Here is a 24,578-nt window from a genome sequence, read left to right as displayed (position 1 = left end):
AGTGTTATAATAAGTCAGGCTTCAGCAGGAACCGTGGTTTTTCAGGAATAAGGAGTATACTGATTTACTTACTTGCACTGTGCACACCATGGAGATTCACTTACTATGTTTTCAGGCAGTGAAGCTTCTGGTTTGGGACAATGGTTTGTTGGGAAAATACAACAATCAAACTATGAGATGTTTAACCACTGTTTCCTGTTGGAAAAACACTTCTTGCTCATGACAAGCCAGATTTCCTATGAATCTTTAGTTCAGAGTTTCTCAAACTGCTTCTCCAGATGTTTTGGACTCCCACAATTCCTAACAGCTGGTAAGCTGGCTGGGATTTCTGGGAGCTGAAGTCCAAAATACCAAGAGGAGAACAGTTTGAGAAACACTGCTCTGGTTTATTGCCTTGTGTAAATGCATCCTCTGTATTTGTGTGTATGTTGTGTGAGGCTGGGACCCCCAAAAGTGATGAGGTTCAGGAATGACCTATAGTTGCCCCACTCAGCTTGGAAAGCCAGAAAAAGACCCAAACTGAACAGCACTAACAATTCCCTTCCCTGCTTTTCCCATCACCTAGTGAATTCAAAAGAAGGTACAGCCAAGTGCCTGGAACAGATTAGAAACTGGAATGTAGATATGTGCCAGAGGCATCCTGATCCTATACACAACACAATAAACTCTTCTCTGACAAAACCCAAACCCATCATCCTGAAATAATTATCCATTGTTCCATCAAAAAGATCTTCCCCATTGCCAGCCAATATCAATCAGCAATAATTGTTCTTCCTAAAGTAAACACATTCTATATTAATCAGCTCCCCAGGCTCAAGAATTCTTCCAATAAAAAATCTTTATTAGGTTTCCTGCCATATTGTATGCTAGTGGTTCTCAACTGGAGATCCACGGACCACAGGTGGTCTGCAAGAAACAGAAAAGTTATCTACAGTGGGGGTCTTTGAGGATAGTTTCAAAGAAAACATGAGCTGAAGCTGCATGGCTGTTGAGGAAGGGGCCCTGCAGACATAATCAATCAATCAATCAATCAACCTCTCTCTCTCTCTCTCTCTCTCTCTCTCTCTCTCTCACACACACACACACACACACACACACACACACACACACACACCCTTCTTCTCCTGCTGGTCCTCCCCTCCTCCTTTATCCCAAACAGAATCCTGGCTCCTGTAAGCACTCAGGCTCAAAGTCCTACTGGCCCAACTAAATGGAGACGAGAGCACTCACATGCTTCCTTCCCTTGATTCCTCATGAGCAGCCAGTTATGATAGAGCTATCCCTGGCCCCTGACCTTCGCTGACATGTGAGCTTTGCTTGTGCTTACTAGCTTCTCTCTTGCCCAGTGTTGGACTCTTCCTTCCTTACCTGCGCTTGAGGAGGCTGCTGCCAGAGCCCTGTTTGCAATCTCCTCCTTACCAATGGAACACGCCATGGAATGCCATGGAACAATTCACTATGAGCTAACTAGTCAATGTTGCTGAAAAACATTGAATGTTTTTCAAAATTCTCTTTGTATATGTGTGATGTCCTTTGCCAGAAATTTCAAGTTAAAACTTGTGTGCTCATTTTAAAATTGAATCTAGCTTCAATTTGATACTTTTTTTTTTAAAAGGAACAAAATTTCATAAATGAGTTAGTATTGATAAGCTGTGAGGCCTATGCTCACTAAGCAAATATACTAAAATATCAACTTTTATTCTTCTGGTTGAGGTCCAGACCTATTATGGTAAAGCAAAGGTGAAAACTGCAAAGATCTATCTCTTTGTTCATATCAACTAAAGCAGAAGCATCTAATTATCCTGAGAGCATTTAGAGAGGGGGAGGGGGACATCTCTTTTTAATTACAGGTCAATTGGATACATGGTAGAAACAGAAAAATAATAGAAGCTAATTTCATATAACTTGACAGTTTTTTTAAACAAAATAAACAAGCATCTGTAGTCATAGAAACAGAATTCTACACATGTGATAATAAGTAATGCCTAAAAGAATTTTAGACCAGACTGTAATGTAATGTACTTTGTCTAATTTATCATGATTTATAATTCATTCTATTGAATGGAATCTTCGTTGATTGGCTGATTTGTTGGTTAATTTTAATGTGCCATGAAAATGCATTAAAAACCAAAATATATATCACAGCAATATCTATTGCTATTCACAAAGCACAAAACACATTACAACAGCTTCCAAAGCCCATTACAGCTATGAGGCAAAGATGTTATATATCATACTGGAGAATAAAAATAATGGTTTAAGGTGCCATTGGTCTTTATCTTGTCTGAGACTACACATGCACAGTCATTATTGGCATACAACAATAAAATCACAACACAGGTATATTCAACAAAAGGAAGTCACAGGTAAAAAGGAAACATACTTAAAATTTACTAATCTCAAGGATAAAATTTGCAACAGTCTCACAAAAGAATGCATCAGAGTTGTTCAGAAGATATGGAATTTTATAACACCCTGGCCATTGAGAACACTGTGAAAAAGTTGAATTCCTGAATTTCATCTGTATATTATGATATTTGGGGCAAACAAACAAATAATGGTGAAATATTTCAAAAGAGACCAAGTCACAAGAGCAAATCCTTTTGGAATATTCCATGTTTTATATCTCCCATCCAAAAGAACTGATGGCAACACATTACATCTTGCAGTCACCAAAGTTTTCCTTTGTGTGGGAGTAATCAAAATGCGAAGATATGCTGCCATGACTCCACGCTTACATGGAATTAATGATGTGGTAGGGGAACAAGTTGTTTTTGCTGCAAGAGTCAGATTATGAAAGTCAAGATCCAAAAGTCTGCTCTTGACTGACTTGCAGGCTTCCACATTTGCAAGCATTAAGAGTGCTTCCAAGGACAGGCCATTTGCTTTTATCTTTCTGAGAATCAAAGAATATCATTCTTAAATAAAATGATCTGATAATGAAGAGGGAACATAGCTATTGGATTGTGCTTGAAAATGTATATGCAACCAGAATTGTATAGCCCTCATCCATGCCAAGGTTTCAAGAGTGGTTTGACCCATCCCAATGCATAGAATGGCATAAGGCACACATATAGGGATCCACATTAGCTTCCAGAAAAACTTGGAATGTAGTGTTTTAAATGATTTGCTGATGGCAGAAATCCAGATCGGGGAGCCATAAAGTAAAGGTTTTCCCCTGACATTAAGTCTAGTCATGTCTGACTCTGGGGCTTGGTGCTCATCTCCATTTCTAAGCTGAAGAGTCCACATTGTCCATAGGCACCTCCAAGATCATGTGGTCGGCATGACTGCATGGAGCACCATGCAGTAGTAAAAAAAACCTGCATGCATAAGAGAGCCATACAATAATTAAAAAAACGATCCTAACCCCAAACTTTGAGGGCAACAGGCATATATTAGTTATCCTTACTGTAGAAAAAGTGATATATTGCTGCATTGTTGGTATGTGCAGAAGCCATTACTGCTTGTCACTATAAAAGCCATGAGAGGTTATATCTATCGCAAATACCAAGGTATCAAAAGTATTTGACCTGTTCAATTTTGTGACCCATGATCTGCCAAGACATGGCAGATTTCTTGCCAAGACATGGCAGACTTTTTGGTAAAAATGAGAATTTTTGATTTAACATTGCTAATTTCCAGTCTATTTATTTCACAGTAATTGCCAAGCAATGAATTAGGTGTTTACTGCAGACACTAGATAAAGACAATAAGTCAGTATCATCTGCATATAAGAGTAAGGGAACATGTGTAGAACGGATCTTGGGATTATGACCATCCACCTACATTAGAGCCTGGAGTAGATATGCAGGAATATGTTGAACAAAGTAGGAGCCAGTATGCAGAGGTTTGACCCCGTGTGTAGTACTAATTCTATAAGTTAGCTGGCCTTCCTCACAACATCTAATTTGGCAAACAGTATTGGTGTACAGTTGTCTAATTAGAAACATAAGTCTGGGATCAATATTCAAAGACCACAGCTTGTCCCACAACAGGTTTCTTGGAAGCTTTATGCATGAAGTATTTGTTTGCCAAATGTGAAAGTATTAAGCAGTGATCTAAGGTGGGAGGGCAATCTGGCTATGATGTTAGTCACCCCGTCTGACTAGATGGGTGTCCCCTTCCTCCCTCACCACTCCATGTGCATCCCTCCCAAAGCTGCACACTAGGTGGAAGAGGACGACGTCCCTGATACAGGAGTGTACCAAGGTCTCCAGTCTTGGGTCCCAGTATACAACAGCTGCGCTCCCCTGCTAGAACTGCTGAACAAGCTCATCTTGTCTGAGATGTTTACTTACTTACTTACTTACTTACTTATTAACTTACTTTACTTCTATCCCGCCTTTCTCCTGATATAGGGACTCAAGGCAGCTATCAGCAACATGACACAATACAAATTAAAAATAGAACAAATGCATCAAAAAGAAAAAGAAAATCTAAAAAATAAGATCTTCCATGTCATGAAATATAAAAACTTTTAAATACAATTTAAAATAATTAAAACTATAGTTCAAATTACACAGTTCCACAAACATTTTAAAGCTGGTATTCATGGTGCTCCTGGGTGAGGGTTGATGTAGATAAAATTCCCTCTCTTTCTGGCCATGCAGGAACTGTAGGCAAAAACAGTCAAAGCCACATAATGATATTTCCATATCCATTAGTAGCAACAAACCTATTCCCTTTGACATCTGGGTCATTTTTGTCCTGTGTAAGGGCAGGTAAAGTACTCTGGTTTGTTTGTTTTTTTTGAGAAACATTTGCACTGTCACATCTGAAGATAAATGTAGATGTTTTTATTGGTAACATCTACTTTGTTTTGCTGCTGACTTAATCAGTTTGTGAGTCCCAACTGGAGCAGACTGACTGAACCAGTGAGCTTACATTGACTCACTAAGTTTCCACTGATTCACTTGAAACCAGAATTGTTTTTAGGTTAATATATTACAGAACAATGCTACAAATTTTAGACAATGAGTAAACAATATCAATTACAGTAAAATAGCCATGCCACTAGTGATAAATTAGTTTGCAAAACCAGTACTTTTATGCTTGTGTTATGGTCAGAAGTAATGTTTCAAGTAATATTGTTTCTTTTTCTTAATTATGTATATCATAATCTATTGATCTATCACTGTTGATGTTAATATCACCTCTTCCCTCTTTAGGCACCTGCATTTGTGGAGAATGTATGTGTCATGATGTTGATCCAACAGGAGATTGGGGAGATATTCATGGAGACACCTGTGAGTGTGATGAACGAAACTGCAAAGCCCTCTATGATAGATACTCAGATGATTTTTGTTCAGGTAAGGGAAATGTTTTAAATGAAATAATTTAATATGGCTATAAATCAGGAATAAAAGGTAGCTATTCACCTCTCCAAGACAGCAGGTTGTTGGCTGTTGGCATATTTTGACCCATGAAATGACACCCTTATGGGTGTACACACTTCATCATAAATTCATGCCATTTAATAGTAGAGGGACCTCCAAGTTATGCAGAACATATTTTTCAGGAAACACTGGAGTTTCATACAAAATGCAGAATAGTAAAATCACCTTCTTTTCAAATTTGAACTATTATTTCTTGCTGTTAACTACCTTCAAATCAACTCTGACTTATGGCAATCTCATGAATGGGAAACTGCCAAGCTATCATATCCTCAATAGCCCTTTATAGATTTTGTAGACTTAGGGGCTGTTGTCTCCATGCTTTAGTCTATCCAACTGGAATGTGGTCCTTTTTTCCTACTGCTTTCAATGAAACCAAATATTGTTGTCTTTTCTTGTGTTATGGCAAAGCTATGCCAACCTCAGTTTAATCATCATCTAGGGAGAGTTCTAGTTGATTTGCTCTAGGGCCCATTAATTTATCATTTTAGCAGTCTTGTCCCACTTTTTAAAATAACTAAAACCATTAAGAAACCTTAATTATAATCTGGTAGGCCATTTGAAGTCATGAAAACATTGCTTAGGCTTTCACCCCACCCAGCTTGGTCATGCATTCCATGTGTTGGAAGCTCTTATTCCATGTCTACATTAACCAGTTGGGAACCATAATATCACTTTGAAGATAAGTGCCTGTTTGTAACTGCATGAAATAAAAGGATTAATTCAAAGACTTCATTCACCAAGAGCTGGGAGACCTGAGATCCCCATTTTTCTAGAAAATTCATTTTATTGTCCCTCTCTAACTGAATGAGTGTCTTCTTCAAAACAGTTTTATCAGCTAGAATGTAACAGGATAGTTCTTAACAAATTTCCCCAGCAGGGAAGAGGATTTTGCCTTGAAATAATTACCTTTGTTTTTCAAACATGAGTACCACTGGTGTTACGGAAATGAATGAAAAACGTGTTTATGAACAAGCTACATGATAATCTGATTCCCTTCATAATGATTTGATGTGTTCTTATTCCCTATGAAGCAAAACAGTGTGAAAATTCTACAAATTTTATATATCTGCAGTGGGAAAAGGATATAAGATTGCTTATTTTATTTTGTTATTGCATGCCTTCTAGTCATTTCTGGCTTATGGTAACTCTACGACAAACATTAGGGAAAAATTTCCATTGTCTTCCTCTGCAGCTGTGATAGTTTGACCCGTGGGTTTACATGGCTGATGGGAATTTCGAACGCATTCTGGAGTCCTACTTTTTCTTTTTCATTTTCATTTACATGTATCTTTTTATTTAGAACATGTATACTTCGCCTCTTTTCCAGCATAACATATTTTGGGTATATTCGTTGAAATATCGGAATAGGGTCATTCACATCTTATTTGGACTGGAGTATTTGCCTCCTCCCTTCATTTCTACTCAAATGGTAATCCCAGGACATAAGCAAAATTGTGCAATATGGTACATGGTTAGGTGCCAGCCCAACATTGGCCCAATATATTTTGTTGAGGCTAAACAACAAAATAAAACAAGATGGCAGAACACCCTTTTCTTTCTGTGCACTGAATTTAATAAGGAAGTTGGTGAGACCAGCAATTCATCTAAGGATATGAATCTTTGTTTTTCTCATTCTCCCATTCAGGATGAAGATTTTCAAACATTTTCTCCCAGTTGGGTGAAATTATGAGAGTTTAGACACAATTTCTGCAATGTGAAAAATATACATAAAGCTTAAGTGTTTGTACCAAAAATAGTATAGTTATGCACAAAACATTTTACCAACATAATGTCTTGATGAGAAATTATTTGAATATTCTTTACATTACTATCTATGTTCCCCAGTGCTGAATAGAGAATGTTTTCCTCTTCACCCAAAGGCTGGAGGCTAACAGAGGGGACACAATCCAAGAACCTTTGAGTGAAAAGCTGTGTACTCCCCAAATCTTGCTTTCACTTCCTGCTCCCCCCCCCCCCCCGTTATGTACAATGGTCACACCAATCTGCTTTTTATTAGGCTTGACCCATATCCAGTGTAAACATATGTGGGGAAAATACACACTATTAGAAGAAACTATAAAGGTACCACTTTTCCCAGTAGTGTTTAAACAAAGCCTGAAAAAACTTTCAACCTTTGACAGTAACTTTGAACCTGTGATCTTTGGATGCTTTGGATTTCAACTCCCAGATTACTTGACCATTGGTCATGCTGACTTGGGCTTCTTGGAACTAAAGTTCAAAACACCTGGAGGGCAAAATGTTGAGAACCATATCTGTACAACTGTGCGACATATAGATGGAGTCAATATATTTATTTTTTAATTTTGTTAAGGCCATGGTCAATGTAACTGTGGGAGATGTGACTGCAAATCAAGGTGGACAGGGAAGAAATGTGAACATCCGTTGTCTTGCTCCATGTCAGCGGAAGAGAGCATCAGGAAATGTCAAGGGACCTCACAGTTACCTTGCTCTGGAAGAGGTAGGTGGTTTGCTCTGATTTTTCCCCAGTATGATTACAGAATAACTGAATTTCTCCTTGGAGACAATTCAGTTTCACCAAGCATGTAAATGGGTTTACATTAATGTCACATTCAGTTTTAGATTATGCTCACAGGGCAACTCTAAGAATTGCTGGAAGATTGGTTAATGCTATCCAGGAGGCAAAGAAACCAGAGGCACAAGCACATATTTTCATGGCACTCCTACAAAATCTGTTGCCTGCTGTAATCCCTCCGGTCCGCTACTTGTAGAACTGAAGATCAGCTGTGGTCTCGTGTGATTTCTGGGGTGTTAAGAGTGCTTAATCGGCAGAACTGATTCTCCAACTACAATTCATCTGAAAATGATTAGGTCTCATGATTCTGGCCATCTTTCATATTGCTATTTTATAAGTTAAAAGTATAGCTTGGAAAGTTACTTCTAAAAAGAATGAATATGATGACATGCTGAGCCATCCATAACTGGACCCCAGAGCATCATTCTACTGCAGCCCAGTTATGGATGACTCTAGCATGTACTGTATTCATTTTTCTTAAAAGTAATTTTCAGAACTCTGAGTAATACTGATATTTTAGTGGTTTTGAGTACAGACTGAATATATCTGTGTTGTACTATTTCCATTTCCATTTTGAACGACAGTGCAAGCTTTAGTCTGAGCTATGTCATGATAAGAAAGTGCTACTGTTTGTTTACTTAGTATACAAAGAGTATATACAAACAAGTTAGATTCTGTAGGTTTGTTCTTAAGTTGAATTTGTATGTAAATCACAACAAGTAATTTTAAAATTATATCTCCAGCTATGAAATCTAGGATGACACTTACTAATTCCCTCCTCCCCCCCCAAAAAAAGGGGGGATTTGAGACAATAAAAGAGCACATTAATTTCGTACATTTTTGTAATTTCTAACTCAGATGGATTGGTGCAAATTTAGAAACAATTACTGTAACTAACAGAAATAAGATATATCTCTTCATAATAGGGCAGGCCATGATATGGTGGGGTCTATTCAATATCAATATTCTGTGGTGCGCATGTACGCTCCATAAAAAAATCTTCAAAAGTCATTACAAAATAGAGGGTGGTGGTGTTGGCACTTCATTTCTAAAGTGTTTCTAAAGTATTGTTAGTGAAATTTTTGTTAGTATAACAAGACTAACAAAATTTTGTTACCATTTCATTATAGTAATTGCACATAATTAATTTACTATAATTGGAGAAACTTCAGGGGCTCCTTTCTCCCTGATTTTTACAGCTATTGGGATGAAACTCACTATAATGGTAGAACACATTTACCACTCTTATCCCGCAAAATTTCAGAGTATTTCACTTATCCACGGATTTTTGGGGAATTTTCAAATTTTTATAAACAACATTTTTAATGAAAAAAAATGTTTCTAGTTTGAAAGTGTTATTTCTGTTTAATGGCATAGTCCTTACATTGAAAGTAGTTGTTCTGCTCCAGAAACTGTTTTTTTATGGCACACACTATGTTAAATTGGTGGAGACTCAACAAGATGCTGTAGCAAAATGTGCAATAGCACGATATCCCTCCTGCAAAGACCAAGTTTTTGCAGTTTAATAAACTTCCCCCGTGTTGCTACGATAGAACCAATTATGAAATGGCATTTATAACCCAGGAACAAACCCGACAGATGGCCATCCAGCCTCTGAATAATATAATAATAATAAATACATTTCTAGTTTGAAAGTGTTATTTCCTGTTTAATGGTTTAGTCCTTATATTGAGAGTAGTAGTTGTACTCCAGAAACTTTATTTTTCTGGCACACACTATGTTAAATTGGTGGAGACCCAACTATACTATAGCAAAATGTGCTATAACATGATGTCTCTCCTGCATTTATTACAACTCTGGTGGCTGGCTATGGAGGAGCAAATCTCTCTCTCCCCCCTCTTCTGATTGGTGATTTCTGATGCTGATGCATTCTTGGAAATGTAGTTTAGGGCAGGGACTTTTGAATTCTCTAGCATAGGGCTCATCCATTCCCAAACTACATTTTCCAGCTTTCTGTGCTTTTCCCAAAAAACCCTGCTCCTCCTTTCCCACTCCTAATGGCGAGAGGCCATTAATTTATAAAGAAATGGGAGCTTTTTTGGCTTAGTTTTGCTTGCTTACCATGAAAATTAAGATCAAGCTGACTTTGGGAGGGAACCTTCCAAGATTTACAAAATACAAACTAAAATGTATTGGGTAAGTTTCAATTCTAAAGTTTTTGGTGCGGGCCATGTACGCATGTCAGATATTGCTTTGTATGTACAGATTGGATGTACAGATTTAACTAATTTCCTTATGACACATAAAACATCCAAAAAAGTTGCACATGCCTAATGTCCAGGCATGCCTTGTTGATATAACCCTCAAACCCCCTGTGCTCTCTTCCTCTGGTTTTTCATCTTTCAAGCCTACTTGGATTATAGAGCCCTTTCCAGAAATACAGGCCCTATATAATGCAACAAACTGAATGCACTTTAAACCTCATACTAAAAAAAATCTCTTATATTGCAAAGCTCTTATTTAAGTATCTCTCTCCAGAGTTTTTTCTTTGTTTTGAAGACTTTCTTTGACATAATAAATTTTATAGATGAAGAGGCCACAACCTCACTTGATGTGAGCTAACATAAATCATGATTAGAAAGAAATTGCTAGATGACCACCATTTGTTATAGTGACTGGATGATTGGCTTAAGTTTCATTTACTGTTTCAAGAAAGAGAGAGACAGTGGAGCTGCTGATATTAGTTCTGTGGAATTTTTAGAAACGGCCCTTAAGGCAAGCAATTAATTTCCGTAGCATAGTAGACTTTGCAAGACAAATCTTGAATGTTTTTGAAAATGCAAAATATTTAACAACAGAATGTTAAATTTCATGTTTCTAGCATCTCTATTTAATATTTATCTATTTTTTTAAGAAATAAACCTTGCCATTCATATTAGGAAAGAGCATTGCTATGCTGATAATTAATCATCTTTCTATGAAAAGCATAGTGGCTATGTAGTACTAAAGAGAAATCAGACATAATACTGGATAGTCTGCTACATATTTTCCACTCCTCCAGCTTGCAAAAATCAGCATTGCAAATCTCTTTTCTTACAAGACAGCAAAATGGCTTTCATGCCAAACCATCTGCCTTCCTGTGGTATATGAACACTTTCATGGTGGGCTTTTCCTTCTTATCTCATCATATCTTTCAGCCACACATTTTCCACTATGATTTTAAAACTTTAAATCTACGGTTTCTCACTGGTGTGTCATTATTCATAAAAAGAATCAGATGCTCTCAATAGATTGTACATTTTAGGACCCACCTGGTGAATGACTGTGATTTTCCCCTCTTTGATCCTGTAATAGTCTCTTGCTTAGGGATATATAATGAATATTTTCAAAGGTCTTTGATCAGAAGGAATCTGGACATACTGGCATACTCTGTTAAAATATATTTTCAACTAACTTTTTGTCCCTGGGTTTGTGAATAGACCTATGTGGTATGGGTATTTTTGTGGAGGGAAAGGTCAATAGTCTATTTTGACTACTGACAGTCAGTCCCCGAGTCACAAACATCCAACTTACAAATGACTCATAGTTACAAATGGGGGTGAGTCAATAGGAGGTGAGAGAAATCTAACCCTCAGAAAGTTCACTCCTGAAAGAGTTATTATGGGGAAAAGGGGTCTCCACCGATGTTTTATCACCAATCCTTGTTTCTGCAACAAGCTAAATTTTTCAGAAAGTGAGGTGAAATTTTCTGAACCGGGACTCAGATAGCAAAACAAGCACCATAGGGGTTTTAACCCTTCCCTATGCTATCTAAAGTTCATATATGGCTGGAGTTACACTTTAAAATGTACATGTTCTGACTTGAAAGCAGATTTAAGAACAAACGTGTCTTGTTCATAATTGGGGGCTGCTTACATTTAATTGCATATGTGTAACTGAGGCCCCATCTACATGGCCATATAAAATCCAGATTATCTGCTTTGAACTGGATTATATGGCAGTGTAGACTCATATAATCCAGTTCAAAGCAGATAATCTGGATTATATAGCAGTGAAGATCCAGCCTGAGTAACATCTCCTCGTTCGACTACCTACAACTCACCTTTACATTCAGTGGTCATGTTGGGCAAAGGTGATCTGTTTAAGGTGATGATCAGGACACAAGGGTGTGTTTCCAGTCTTTCCCCAATTTGGCTGCTCCCTCCCTCCACTCTCCTCCCTTCTTTCTTTCTCTCCCTTCCTTCACCTTCTCTCTTTAACTCTTTCAGAACTTTCCTTCCTTCCTTCTTTCCCTCCCTTAACTTTCTTCCTCCCTTCCTTTTTTCCCTTCTTTTCCTTCCTTCCCTCCCTTCTTTTATTCGTTCCCTTTCTTCACTTTCTTCCTTCTTTCTTTCCCTCCCTTTCAAACTCCGACCTTCCTTCCCACCCTCTTCGTTCCTGCTTCCTCCTTTCCCTTCAAACTCCTTCCTTCCCTCTCTCTCTTTCTTGCTCTTCCTTCTTCCTCTTTCCTTTCCTTTTCTTTCCCTCCTTCCTTCTTCACTCCTTCCCACTTCTGAACCTTCCTTTCTCCTCTTGGCCAACTTTCCTAGCTGTGGTTTGGGGTGAATTTCCCGGGCTGCCTGGCCATGTTCAAGAAGCATTCTCTCCTGACGTTTCGCCCACATCTATGTCAGGTTTCCAAAGGTTGTGAAGTGTGTTGGAAACTATGCTACTGGGACTTATATATAAGTGCAATAATGTCCAGGGTGGAGGAAAGGACTTTTCTCTTCAATGTTGTAATTGGTCCACTTGATTAGCATTGAATACCCTTGCAGCTCCAAAGCCTGGTTGCATCCTGCCTGGGAAATCCTTTATGGGCAGATGTAAGCTGGCCCTACGATTCTCTCCTCACGTTTCACCCACATCTATGTCAGGTATCCAGAGGTTCTAAAATGTGTTGGAAACTAGGCAAATGGGGTTTATATATGTGTGCAATAATGTCCAGGGTGCAGGAAAGGATTTTTGTCTTGAATGTTGTAATTGGTCCACTTGATTACCATTGAATAGCCTTGCAGGTTCAAACCCTGGCTGCATCCTGCCTGGGAAATCCTTTGTGGGGAGATGTAAGCTGGCCCTATGATTCTCTCCTCACGTTTCGCCCACATCTATGTCAGGTATCCAAAGGTTATGAGGTCTATTGGAAACTAGACAAGTAGGGGTTTATACATATATACTATAATGTCCAGGGTGGAGGAAGCCACTTTTGTCTTCAATGATATAATTGGTCACCTTACAGCTTCAAAGCCTACCTGCATCCTACCTGGGGAAATCTTTTCTTGGGAGATGTAAGCTGGCCCTATGGAACCCCCCAGTGGCGTAATGGGTTAAACCTTTATGACTTAAAGGTTAGCTTCCTCTTTCCACGAATCCAACCTGAGAAGACCGCAGATAAGCTCCTTCTATCACCTCCACCTCCATGCGAGGACATGAGAAACCCCTCCCACAACGATGGTAAAAAACATCAAAACATCTGAGCAACATCCCCCGGACAGCATCCTTCCAGATGGCCACTTCTCTGCCCAACAAAACATTCCTACAGCCACAGCAACGCGTGGCCGGGCACAGCTAGTAATGGATAAATTCCATGTAGCATTTTGAAGAGGGAGTTGGGAGAATGCTTTCTATAATGAAATTCTTTCTTTTTGCTTTACATAGAGCTTGCATTTTTACTGAAATGTTGCTTAGCGAGAGCTGTTACTTTTCTTGCTGGTCAAATCAAAATATCTCTGTTTGATACTTCCTTCATCCCTGCTCTTTGATATAAGATGGGCAGTGGGAAGAGAAACAAGTAAATAGAGATTTTTAAAAATTTAGAAGAAAATATAGAATCATAGAATCATAAAATTGGAAGAGACCTCATGGGCCATCCAGTCCAACCCCCTGCCAGGAAGCAGAAAATTGCATTCAAAGCTTATATATTCTTTTCATTTTGATTTGTGTAAAGGAAAGAAAGAAGGTTCTTTCTTAACTAAAAAGAACCGCAGATGGGAATTCAGAGATGAGTTGCAAAGCTCTTTGAAGGAGCTGGTAATTTGAGATACCATTCCTTTGCCCCTTGGAAGCATTTGTACAGGAAAAGGCTAAAGCTACTCCTGAACTATTGGATCTGACCTAGTGTGTTATTTAATATGTGATGGGCTCTTTCACTAATATTGTCTACAGTAACCAGAAGTCAAGCAAAGGTTATAGACAGTTTGCCAAATTTAGCTCTGCCAGTTTTGACATTTACTTGTGGGTTTTTTTTGTTGCCTCCAGCTACCCATCTCTTGCAGGAGCTGTAAATTAGCACCCGTTTTTCCTTTTCCTTTTCTTTTTCTCTTTCTTTCTAGCATAAGGGTTGTGCCTTCGTCAAATTTCTCATTATGCTGTTTCCTGGTTCCCATTGAAACTGTCTCTCAGTGCCTACCTTAAAATCATTGTTGATTGGATCCTCTGCTTTATAAAGCTGGCTGGACTCTTACAGAAAAGCTAGGGATAGTCATCATGCATACATTCTGGTAAGGATTATGACATGGCAATTTGGCAAGGAATGTAATTTACCTTAGATTGCTTTAAAGATAGCCCAAGCCATGTCTGCACAGGCCGAATAAAGTGGATTCACCTTGCAACTGTTGTGGGGGGTCCACATGATATGCTGGTGCTTGGAAGAATCATTAATTTAGAACAAGGAGATTTGGAATTTATTATTTATTACATTTTAGTTGTGGACAGTTGAATTGGCTGGATCCAGCCTGGTCCAGTGTCTACACATCAGCAGACCCACCGCTGTCTTGCCGGCATGAGAGTAGTTCTCTTGCAGAGCTTTGTTGGCAATGTGAATTCTGCTGGTGGCATGAGATTGGTTTCCTGTTCTAACCTCATCAGAAGCAACGTTACCATCAGAGCTCTTCCAGAAGGCTGCTTTTGATCAGTGATACAACTGCAACAGTGGGGGTCCCAATGTGCTTTCAGCCTACCCAACTGGCTGAACACCAGAAAACTCTGGGGATGCTTCCATGCTGTATTAGGACAGCTCCAGAGCACAGTACTTTGAATTATTTTGATAAGTGTAGATTTGGCCTTAGCCGTGTCCAAATTAGAATATTGACTGAGAAATTCAAAATGATATCCTCCTCAATAACCATCCTATTTTTCAGTCCTGCAAAAAAAAATGAAATAAAATAGATTGCAGGCATAGCTGGTTTTTTATTCTGGGAACTAGCAATCACTTGTTTATAAAAAGGGAACTTTTTGAAATTTCCAGATAGAACTAGTTGGCATGGGTAGAGTCTGAGGGAACATAGTTTGCCAAGGTCAGAATAATAGTTTTAAGATTTTCATGAATGAAACATTGGATTGGTATTCAGATTTAGGATTTGTTGTATTCAAATAAAACATCAGAACAATAATGTTAAAGCTTTTGTCTTTTCATATATATATCTGATTGGGTGATGAAGGCTGGTTATATCTTACAGAACTGTAAAATGCTGATAGCGTGATCAGCCTTTTAACCATCTCCAGTAAACTGAAATCTAGTTCGTATTTCTTATCAGTTTTAACTTTTCCATTGCAACTTGTACTACATATCTCTCTACTACACACTTTTTATCTACTTATACATGTTTTATTTAAGCATACTCCTTAAGCATACTCAGTTAACATATGAGGTACTTTTAACAGTACTTTTGTACAATTCGCTATCACTTTGTTCATGTGAAAGGAGATTTCTTCACCATACAAGCTCCAACTTTAACCTTCCCACATTGTAGAACACATTAAAAATGCCTATGATACTGTGTGGGCAGCACACTCCCTTCTTTACAGGTAGACTAAAATGCCTGAATAGGACTACAATAGAAGTTGTATTGCTTATCCTAGAGTAACCTGATATAAGTTGAATATCCCTTCTCTAAGATGCTTAGTACCATAAGTGCTTTGGATTTCAGTTCCTTTTTGGATTTTGGAATTTCTGTATTTGCATGTATGGATATAATGAGATAGTTTGGAGATGCAATCCAAATTGAGACACAGAGCTTGTCGACATTTCATATGCATCTTACACAAATAGCCAGGAGGTCATTTTATACAATGTTTTAATCACTTTGTGCATGAAACAAGTCTGTGTATACAGAGCCGGCCCTAGGTATTTTTCAAGTGTAGGCTAACAGAATTTTGGCGCCCCCTCCCCCAAACCAATCACTGAAAAATAAAAGCGTTGGATAAGCAAAAATGTTGGATAATAAGGAAGGATTAAGGAAAAGCTTATTAAACATCAAATTACATTAAGATTTTACAAATTAAGCACCAAAGCATCATGTTTTACAACAAATCAACAGAAAAAGCAGTTCAATACATGGTAATGTTATGTAGGAATTACTATATTTGCGAATTTAGCACCAAACATTGAACAGGGATATAGGGCAGTGTGGACTTAGATAACCCAGATAGCCCCCCGGTATTCAAAAAAACTCAAAAATAAGGACAATAAATAAAGAACAACACTCTGAAAACAGAAGAAATCCAGACAGTAAACAATCAGGACAGCTAACACCACCCAAAGAAAAAGATTCTCCCAGGCAAGAAGAAGCCAGGCCTTGAAGCCACAGGGCCATTAAATGCTAATCAAGGTGACTAATGAGAGTTCTTTCTCTCACCCTGGACCTTCTACAGATATACAAACCCCACTCACCTCACAATCTCTGAAGGCCCCAAAGGCGGGCCCAGCATGGGCACCGGGAGGCCCAGTGCAGGCACCAGGAGGCCCAGCGCTCCAGCAAGCGCTGGGCCACCTGGTGAGTGCTGGGCCACTCGGTGCTTGCCGGAGCACTGGGTGGAAGGGGAAGGCCTCACCCTGAAAGGCCTTGGCAGGAAGGTGTTTGGGGGTTTGGGGAGCAGAAGGAAGGTGTTTGGGGCTTTGTGGAGCAGAGAAGTGCCGCTTCTCTGCTCCCCAAAGCGGCGACCTCGTGCAGGCAGCAGTGGAGGCAGGCCACAAGAGACAGGAGTTGATTCAATGGCACCCCCAACAAGATGACGCCACAGGCAACTGTCTAGTTGGCCTGGTGGTTGAACCACCTCTGTGTGTATATTGTGTATACAAATAATCAAGAGCAAAGAAGTCAGTTATCTAAAGCACCAATGCGATGCTCAATCTGCAAACATTTTTCTTTAGAATTATGTCACTTTCCATATATTGCAATGCTGACAGTTCATAACCAGCATAATCACCCAGGCATCCAAAATTGTTGGCTTAATTATGTGCATGTTCTCCAGCCTATAGTTTAGGAATTTAGAGTTATTGCTAAAAGAGATGCATAGAAAAAGCAGCAGAGATACGAAATATATATGTATACACACAGATATAGGGAGAATGGCAGTGATGTATTTATACAATAATATGGAAAATATTATACCTGGGTACAGTCCCAGAGGAACAGGGCATTCAAAGCTATTTAGTGTAATAGCACAAGATTTTTTTTTCATCGGATTAATGTTTCTTTGAATTACTGCAGTTCGTTTTTTGAAAAATTACAGCAATTCTTATACGAAGAATAAGCATGTATTGGATGTTCTACATTTGGTAACAGGCTTTACTGTTTGGGGATATTTCCCCATCATGAAATTGCTGTAATTATCATAATTGTCATTACCTAATCAAAGAGCGAAATGACACTGCTGTGTGTTAAGATTCCCTTTGAATCCTTTGTGTGGGTTGTCTTTCCTGCTTGATTGGGGTATTGAGTGGAACAAAGCCCAAGAGTATGTCAACAGCTTTGATGGATGGCAGGTACTTTAGAACCTGGAGGAGAAAGCTGCATCAATCCCTTTTGTTCACACAAATATATTAGGATTTATTGCAATAGGGAGATTGCCGTGTGAGGCTTTGGGCAAGGATGCTATTGTGACCCTGCTGCTCCTGTTTCATTGCTGGTAATACTAATCATGTGACAAAAATGGACTTTCCAATTCATTGCCACCTGTCCTTTGCACCAATGCCATAAAATGTGGGATGAAAGGATATTGCTGGAATGTTGTGTGGTTTCTGGGCTGTATGGCCATGTTCTAGCAGCATTTTCTACTGGTGTTTTGCCTGCATCTGTCCCTGGGATCTTCAGAGAATAAAGGATATTACTATTTTCTCTGAACATGGAACCAAAGCAGAATAATAATATTATAATAATAACTTTATTTTTATACCCCACCTCCATCTCCCCGAAGGGACTCAGGGCAGCTAACATGAGGCCAAGCCCAAATTTCCACAGCAAAAAAATAAGAATACATTCACAATAAAAACATCATTAAACATTTATTACACAGGTCAAACCAATACTTTACAGCAATATAATGATGAGTAAAACCGCCAATAAAAACAAGATAATAAAAAGGCTGGGCAGTGGTGCAAAGTGCATAATTAAAATCAATGAGGTAGGTAAGGTACTGCAAAAGGAGAAATTCAAAATGGAATAACCGAAGAGAGTAATTTCCAAATGCGGGCAGAAAGAACAATTCATTAGGCCCGGTAGTATCAATGCTGAGGGGGTAATTCTTTTTGTTATTGTTGCTGAGTACTTAATTGTTGTATGACTCACTTCATGCTACACCATGCTGCATTGGCTACACTTGTATATTCTCATAACATACTGTACCTTGATGTATGCCAAAATTGGTATTTTTCTGGAAAATGCAGAATTAGTGTGCTGTGCTGCTACAATAACTCAGGTCTATTTTATTTATTACTTTAATGTTTGGATTTTTTCATAATGCTATAATATACTAAATTTATACGAATGAATTTGTATCTCTGTGTGTAAGTTCTTCAGCATATTTGCAAGACCATGAAACCCAGAAACCTGAAACATGATATGAGGACTAAAGGTGCCCTGGGAATGTTAGAGTTTCTGCTGTGAGTTTTGTCTGTTATGATGTCTGTTGGGAATGTGTTATGGATTGTTCTTCTCTCTGCTACAAAGCAAAAAGTTAACTCTTTCTACCTGATTGTCCAATTGCTTCCTCAAAAAATAAACAAAAAAAATGGTGTTTGCTGTTCCATGGCTGCAATGAGCCACTAATATGAATTTCCCCTCTTAGTTAAATATTTCATTTTCTTGAAAGGCAATAACATTTTGCAAAACTTCCCATTCATGCATGTGAGTTACAAAAGCTTTCAAAGTAAAAAAAAAAAATAGACACACTTTCCACTTGCAAAAGAAACACAATAGGAAATCCTTTTTTCATCCCAAAATGCTCATTAGTTTTTAATTAATATTTCAAATGCTCGTATGAATGGCAGTTCGGTAATTTAAAAACCCCAGAAGTACGAAGATGTGTAGCTCTGACCTTGTGAACCCTTGAAGCACCACAATTTTCACATTAAAAACAAAATAAAAAAGGGAAGGGATCTATAAAGAGAGGGGAATACATGGACTGGGAGCAGTTATATCCCCTCAGCTACAGTAAGATCAGTACGCTTTGAACTTTTTCAAAATGATTTATCTAGGCTTGATATGAGGGCTTGGCAGACATCCTTCCGTTTCAAGCAAGACAGGTTTATGATGGCAGAACCCATTTTGCCCATAGTCAAAAATCTAAACCTACTCTTGTTATAGATGTTAAAACAGCTAAGCACTTGAACTGGGCATTCCAAACCCCTATTCTGTTCTTGATGTAAACCTTGCATGCTATATTTATTTACTGATTAAAATTTGCTTGTGTGTTTGTATGTGCATGTGTGTTAGTTTAGATACTTGATCAATCTCAATTAAAGCTTTAATATTTAAGTGCCTAATATTTATTTATATCCCATCTTTCTCTGAAGATTAGGACTCAAGACAGTTTGGAAATTTAAATGATTACAACATAACTAAAAACAAAGAAAAGTCTGCATTAAAATAGAATTAAGCAATTAACAACGTTAGAACACTTGAAAATGTCTACCTTAAAAATACTTTTAAGAGAATAAAAACAATACAATTTTAAAATAATACAGTCCTCTTCTTAAGCCTTTAGTAGTGTTTCTCTACCGGGAAAGGAGGGCAAAGGTAGGCCATTCTAGCCTTCCTACCAAGCAAGTTCCAAAGTCTAGGGGCAGCCTCTGAGAATACCTTCCCTTTTGTTCCCACTAACTAAACCTGTGAAGGAGATTGGAGCGAAAGAAGAATCTCTCATGTAGGTTTCAAGGTCTGGGCAGGTTCATTGGGGGTGATACAATCAGTTAGAATGAACACTAGGTGTAAATAAGGCAATTGCAGGAAAAAAGAATGAAACTTCCTCCACTAGCTGCTTAAAAGGCATCCATCCCCCTTTTCCATGTGGGATACAACTTTCACTAAAGCATTCCTTATTTTAGATGCAGAATATTTTTGGCATGAATATCATTTTGTATTCCTTTCAGTATGCAGAAAGAAATGATTTAAAATCAGTTCAAAATCAGTTCAGGAGACCTTTAACAGCTGTCTTTAGTTCTTTCTTTTACACTTAAATTCATAATGAAACATCATGGGATTTGGGCTATTACAAATAAGATGGAGAACATCACACACAGAGAGAGAAAAAAAATCTTGATTTCATAAATGCTTGACTGGATTGTATTGCTTGATTTAACACCTGCTGATAACAAGGTCACAATGCACCTTTTTCGACTTATTTTTTTCAGATTACAGAATACTTGGAGACTATTCCCTTCCCTCTGGCACTTAGAGAAATGAACATTACTATGCTTTCTGCCTTAGAATATTATTAGACATCTGATATATTTCAGTGGTTTCTATGATCAGTGTGGTAAACTCCATTGTATTAAAAATAAGTCAAGTTTTACATAGTTAGAAGAGGGAGGTAAAGAAAATATGAGTAGGAAAAAAATCTTCTTGCCTGTTTCAATTATGGCAGCAACAGTTTCTTGTTAATTTGTTGCTTTTATTTTTTAATCAACTAAAATATGCATCTGTTTAATCAGATAACATATTTTTCTTTTTAACAAAAATCTGTGTTTTTAAGAGGAATTACATGGAAAATTATGGTTATACTTGCATCAGCAAACGTTTCATTCCTTTTTATTTACAGGAGGGAATGACTCTTCTAAGGACCTAACCGCCCCTTAAAAGAGGCACTTTTGCCCCCAAGTTTTTGTTTTGTTATTTTCTTTAAAAATCAAAACAACTTTCAACAATCCCTGAACATCCAGACCGAGAAAACACATGTTCACATGAGGTGAAATGTTGGCTTCCTTTTTTCTACAATTATGAGTACTGTGTCTTAAAACTAAAACTGGTATTTCCAGTCCAAAACAAAATAAATATGTTTCAAACGAACTAAATATGGTCACAAACTCCAAAGGAAAACAACTGTTGTTATAAGGCCTTAAATTAATGGCATCAGGGAAATTTTGTACACTAATAATAAAAGAGTCTTTTTTGGGGGGGGGGGAATGTCCCCCACTAAAAGGCCATTCCTTGTATAAGCCACTCTACAAACAACAAGAACATTCAAGATAACATCTCACACTTGGTGTACTATCTGTTAGTTTTCTTATGTTCCCCTAATGTAGAAGTACTAGTGTGTCAGAGGCTATAGAATCATAGAATATGTTTATTAAGTTGAATGGTGTCAATGGCTAGAATCCTGTTAGTACCATATACAGGTATAAGTCCAACTTATGCCTTCAAATGTCCTTTCTTGATAATTGTAGAGGTTATCATTGGTCAACAGAAAGGGAAATTAAAAAATTGTCTGGATATGGACTATGGTGATGGTCCAGCTGAAATTTCAGTTAGTCTATCTAGTGTGATGAAGTCTTATGTCTCCAGATATAGCCAGAAGTTAAATGTTTGAATCATCTGCATCAGTGGTTCTCAACCTGGGGTCCCCAGATGTTTTTGGCCTTCAACTCCCAGAAATCTTAACAGCTGGTAAACTGGCTGGGATTTCTGGGAGTTGTAGGACAAAAACATCTGGGGACCCCAGGTTGAGAACCAGTGATCTACATAGACATCTGGAAGACCCTGGCATATCTCAGCAGATGATGTCATAATTTCACATCTGGCTGTCTGGGGGAATTGACGGATTCTTTTTAACCAACTTCCAGCCACCACAGAGGGGCTGAAAAGGTTGCAGCAGAATCATAAGTCCAGGGGTATTGAAATGTCAGCTGTTTCTTACTGTACAGGATACTGGTAAGGTCTAAGATGGAGCAATAGGTTCCATCTAGCCAGCCAGACAACCAGCCAAGATAGCATGTATGGTCCAGGGTGGGAATCATGTAGGCCTCCTGAACTGCAGCCCTAGTTAGAAAAGCTATGGCAAGATCTGCTGCAGTTCAACAATGTCTGGAGAGCCCCACAATCTTCATCCTTGGAAGATCCTGGAAGGAGCTCAAGCAGGACCCACCACTCCCTGTTTTCAATTTTTGTTTTTCTGCTGAAAGTTAGTGTTTCATAGCTACTGATTATAGTCATTCCTCATCAATGCATTTGGAGGGGGTGTCTTGTTCAACATCTCTGGACATGCAGCAGCTTTTCTGTTTCCAAGCAACCCCAATTGGATCTATTTCAGTCCCCACTCACTGCAAGAGGTCACTATTAAGAGGGAGTAATGGATAAAGCAAGCAGTTGAGTTAGCATTTGTGTTTTACATCTTATCAAATTTAAAATTGGCTTGATTTTATTATTGCACACAACTGATGCCAAGAGCTTTGCTTACGTCTTTTCTATGACCTCTGCTGTTGATTCATCACCAGTGGCAACGTGAAATGCCATTGAATGTGCTTGATATTTGTGGTGAATAATAGGATGGGTCATTCTGATCTCTCCACTGCAATAGACCAAGTCCTCACACTGGCTGACTTTCGTAACTGACAGGTGACTAATTTAGAGTGGTGTTTTCAAAGATAATCTTGCTGCTGAAAATATAATTCTTCTCCCCACCCCCTAATGTATATTGAATTATATGTGCATATTGACAGTGCCATGACATTTCAAGTGATAAAAGAGATAAAAAGGAAGAATTATCAATAAATAAATAAATAAATAAATAATTTTTTATATATGATTAATTTGACGTCTCATCTCCTCAAAGAAAGAACTTTTTCAAAAATTAAACTTGGAAGGGCAAAATGACAAAGGAAAGATTGAATGAAATAGCTAAAGACAAAAGAACCCTGGCACAAAAATATTTTCATTTGAAGGGATGTAAATTTTTTTGCTAATGCAGTTCTTAAAAGAAGCAACAGATTCTGGCTTTTATTCCCCTTGCTGCAGTTCAGAATTTTTCTTTTAGAAAATACTGTTACTACAGGAAAATATTATTTTTCTATGTAGGAAATGCTGTATTTGGCACAGAAAAGCTCTGTTCCAAACAAAATCAAACCTTATTTTAACTCAGAAAGTGTTTTCTGCCAAGGAAACCAGATTGCTAAATGATAAAATGCAGAAATACTCTGCACAAAAAATCCACTGAAAATTTTGGGCAGAATGAATCCCAAACTACTGTGCATCATGCTATTCAGAGAACCTATCTGAAGGGGCCCCACCTCCTATGTTGCATATTTCAAGGTTTAAAAAAGTTAAGGATGGCACAACTGAATAGTGTTTCATGTTTTTACAGTATTAGAATAATTATGGTCTTTAGGATTAATTTTATGTTGCTGTTTTATAACTCTGTTGCTCATATTTCTTACCTGGAATAGAAAATGACATTCCAAATGGACAAAGACATAGGCACTTTTCGAGAGTGAGTGAGTGTGTGAGAGAGAACAGTATAGGGGCAGATTTTTTTTATCATGTCAGAGGCAATTTGAGAACATACTGCAAGTCACTTCTGATGTGAGAGAATTGGCTGTCTACAGAGACGTGCCCAGGGGATGCCCAGATGTGTTACCATCCTGCTGGGAGGCTTCTCTCATGTCCCCGCAATCTAGAGCTGACAAGACAGGAGCTCACCCCATCTTGTGGATTCGAACCAGCAACCTTCAGGTCAGCAACCCAAGCTTCATGTCAGCAGTCCAGCCAGCACAAGGGCTTAACCCATTTCTACAGGGGCAGACGATGAGTCGGAAAACCCAAAATTCTCAGTGGCAAACACAAGAATAACAGATATTACCAAAATCAAAACCTTAGAACTCAGTTCTTAAAACTGCAACATTTTTTTATTTTTTGGTTTTGATAGAACAAATTATTTGTACATTCACTCTTTCCGTTATTCTATAATATGTTTGATGGTGGCATTCAGGAATGTACAAAGGGATGGGGTAGTATAATGCACTACCAAAGTGCAGGAAAAACAAAAGAAGGGACATAGGTTATAATTGTGTCCACTTTTACCAGTGGTTTATATCTGGAGAGATAATCACTGGATTGTGCTAGATGCGTTGAAAGGACTGTCCTTACTGCCAATGTGGTTTAATCAGAGACATATTAGATCAATCTCCTTTCATTGCACGTCAATGTATTTGCACAAAATCAATGCCACGAAAAAAATGACAGTTGTGATTATTATTTTTTTTTTAAAAAAAACACCATGATGTACAAGATTTATTTGGGAAGCCACTGACATTGCCATGGCTGGAATCTTTCTTTGAACACACACACATAAATAGAGTGTCAGCAAGCACCTAGTAAGCTGTTGCTTTTAAATATTAGAAACTGTAGACACGAAAT

The 24,578-nt window shown here is 38.1% G+C and overlaps 1 protein-coding gene and 1 long non-coding RNA gene across 2 annotated transcripts in view; one reads left to right on the top strand and one right to left on the bottom strand.

The window, feature by feature from the left end:
* itgbl1 (integrin subunit beta like 1) overlaps positions 1 to 24,578 on the top strand; it is a 203,289-nt gene that overhangs the window by 94,244 nt on the left and 84,467 nt on the right. Inside the window, exons 6-7 of the mRNA XM_008106971.3 lie at positions 5,172 to 5,312; positions 7,732 to 7,878. Coding sequence (XP_008105178.2) covers positions 5,172 to 5,312; positions 7,732 to 7,878 — 288 coding nt within the window. The remainder of the gene's footprint in view (positions 1 to 5,171; positions 5,313 to 7,731; positions 7,879 to 24,578) is intronic.
* LOC134297570 (uncharacterized) overlaps positions 1 to 24,578 on the bottom strand; it is a 98,974-nt gene that overhangs the window by 21,473 nt on the left and 52,923 nt on the right. The window lies entirely within an intron of this gene.

Source organism: Anolis carolinensis, chromosome 3 (genome assembly GCF_035594765.1).
Source record: "Anolis carolinensis isolate JA03-04 chromosome 3, rAnoCar3.1.pri, whole genome shotgun sequence".
In the NCBI taxonomy this organism is placed as follows: domain Eukaryota; kingdom Metazoa; phylum Chordata; class Lepidosauria; order Squamata; family Dactyloidae; genus Anolis; species Anolis carolinensis.
This window is presented reverse-complemented; position numbering and strand designations above follow the sequence as displayed.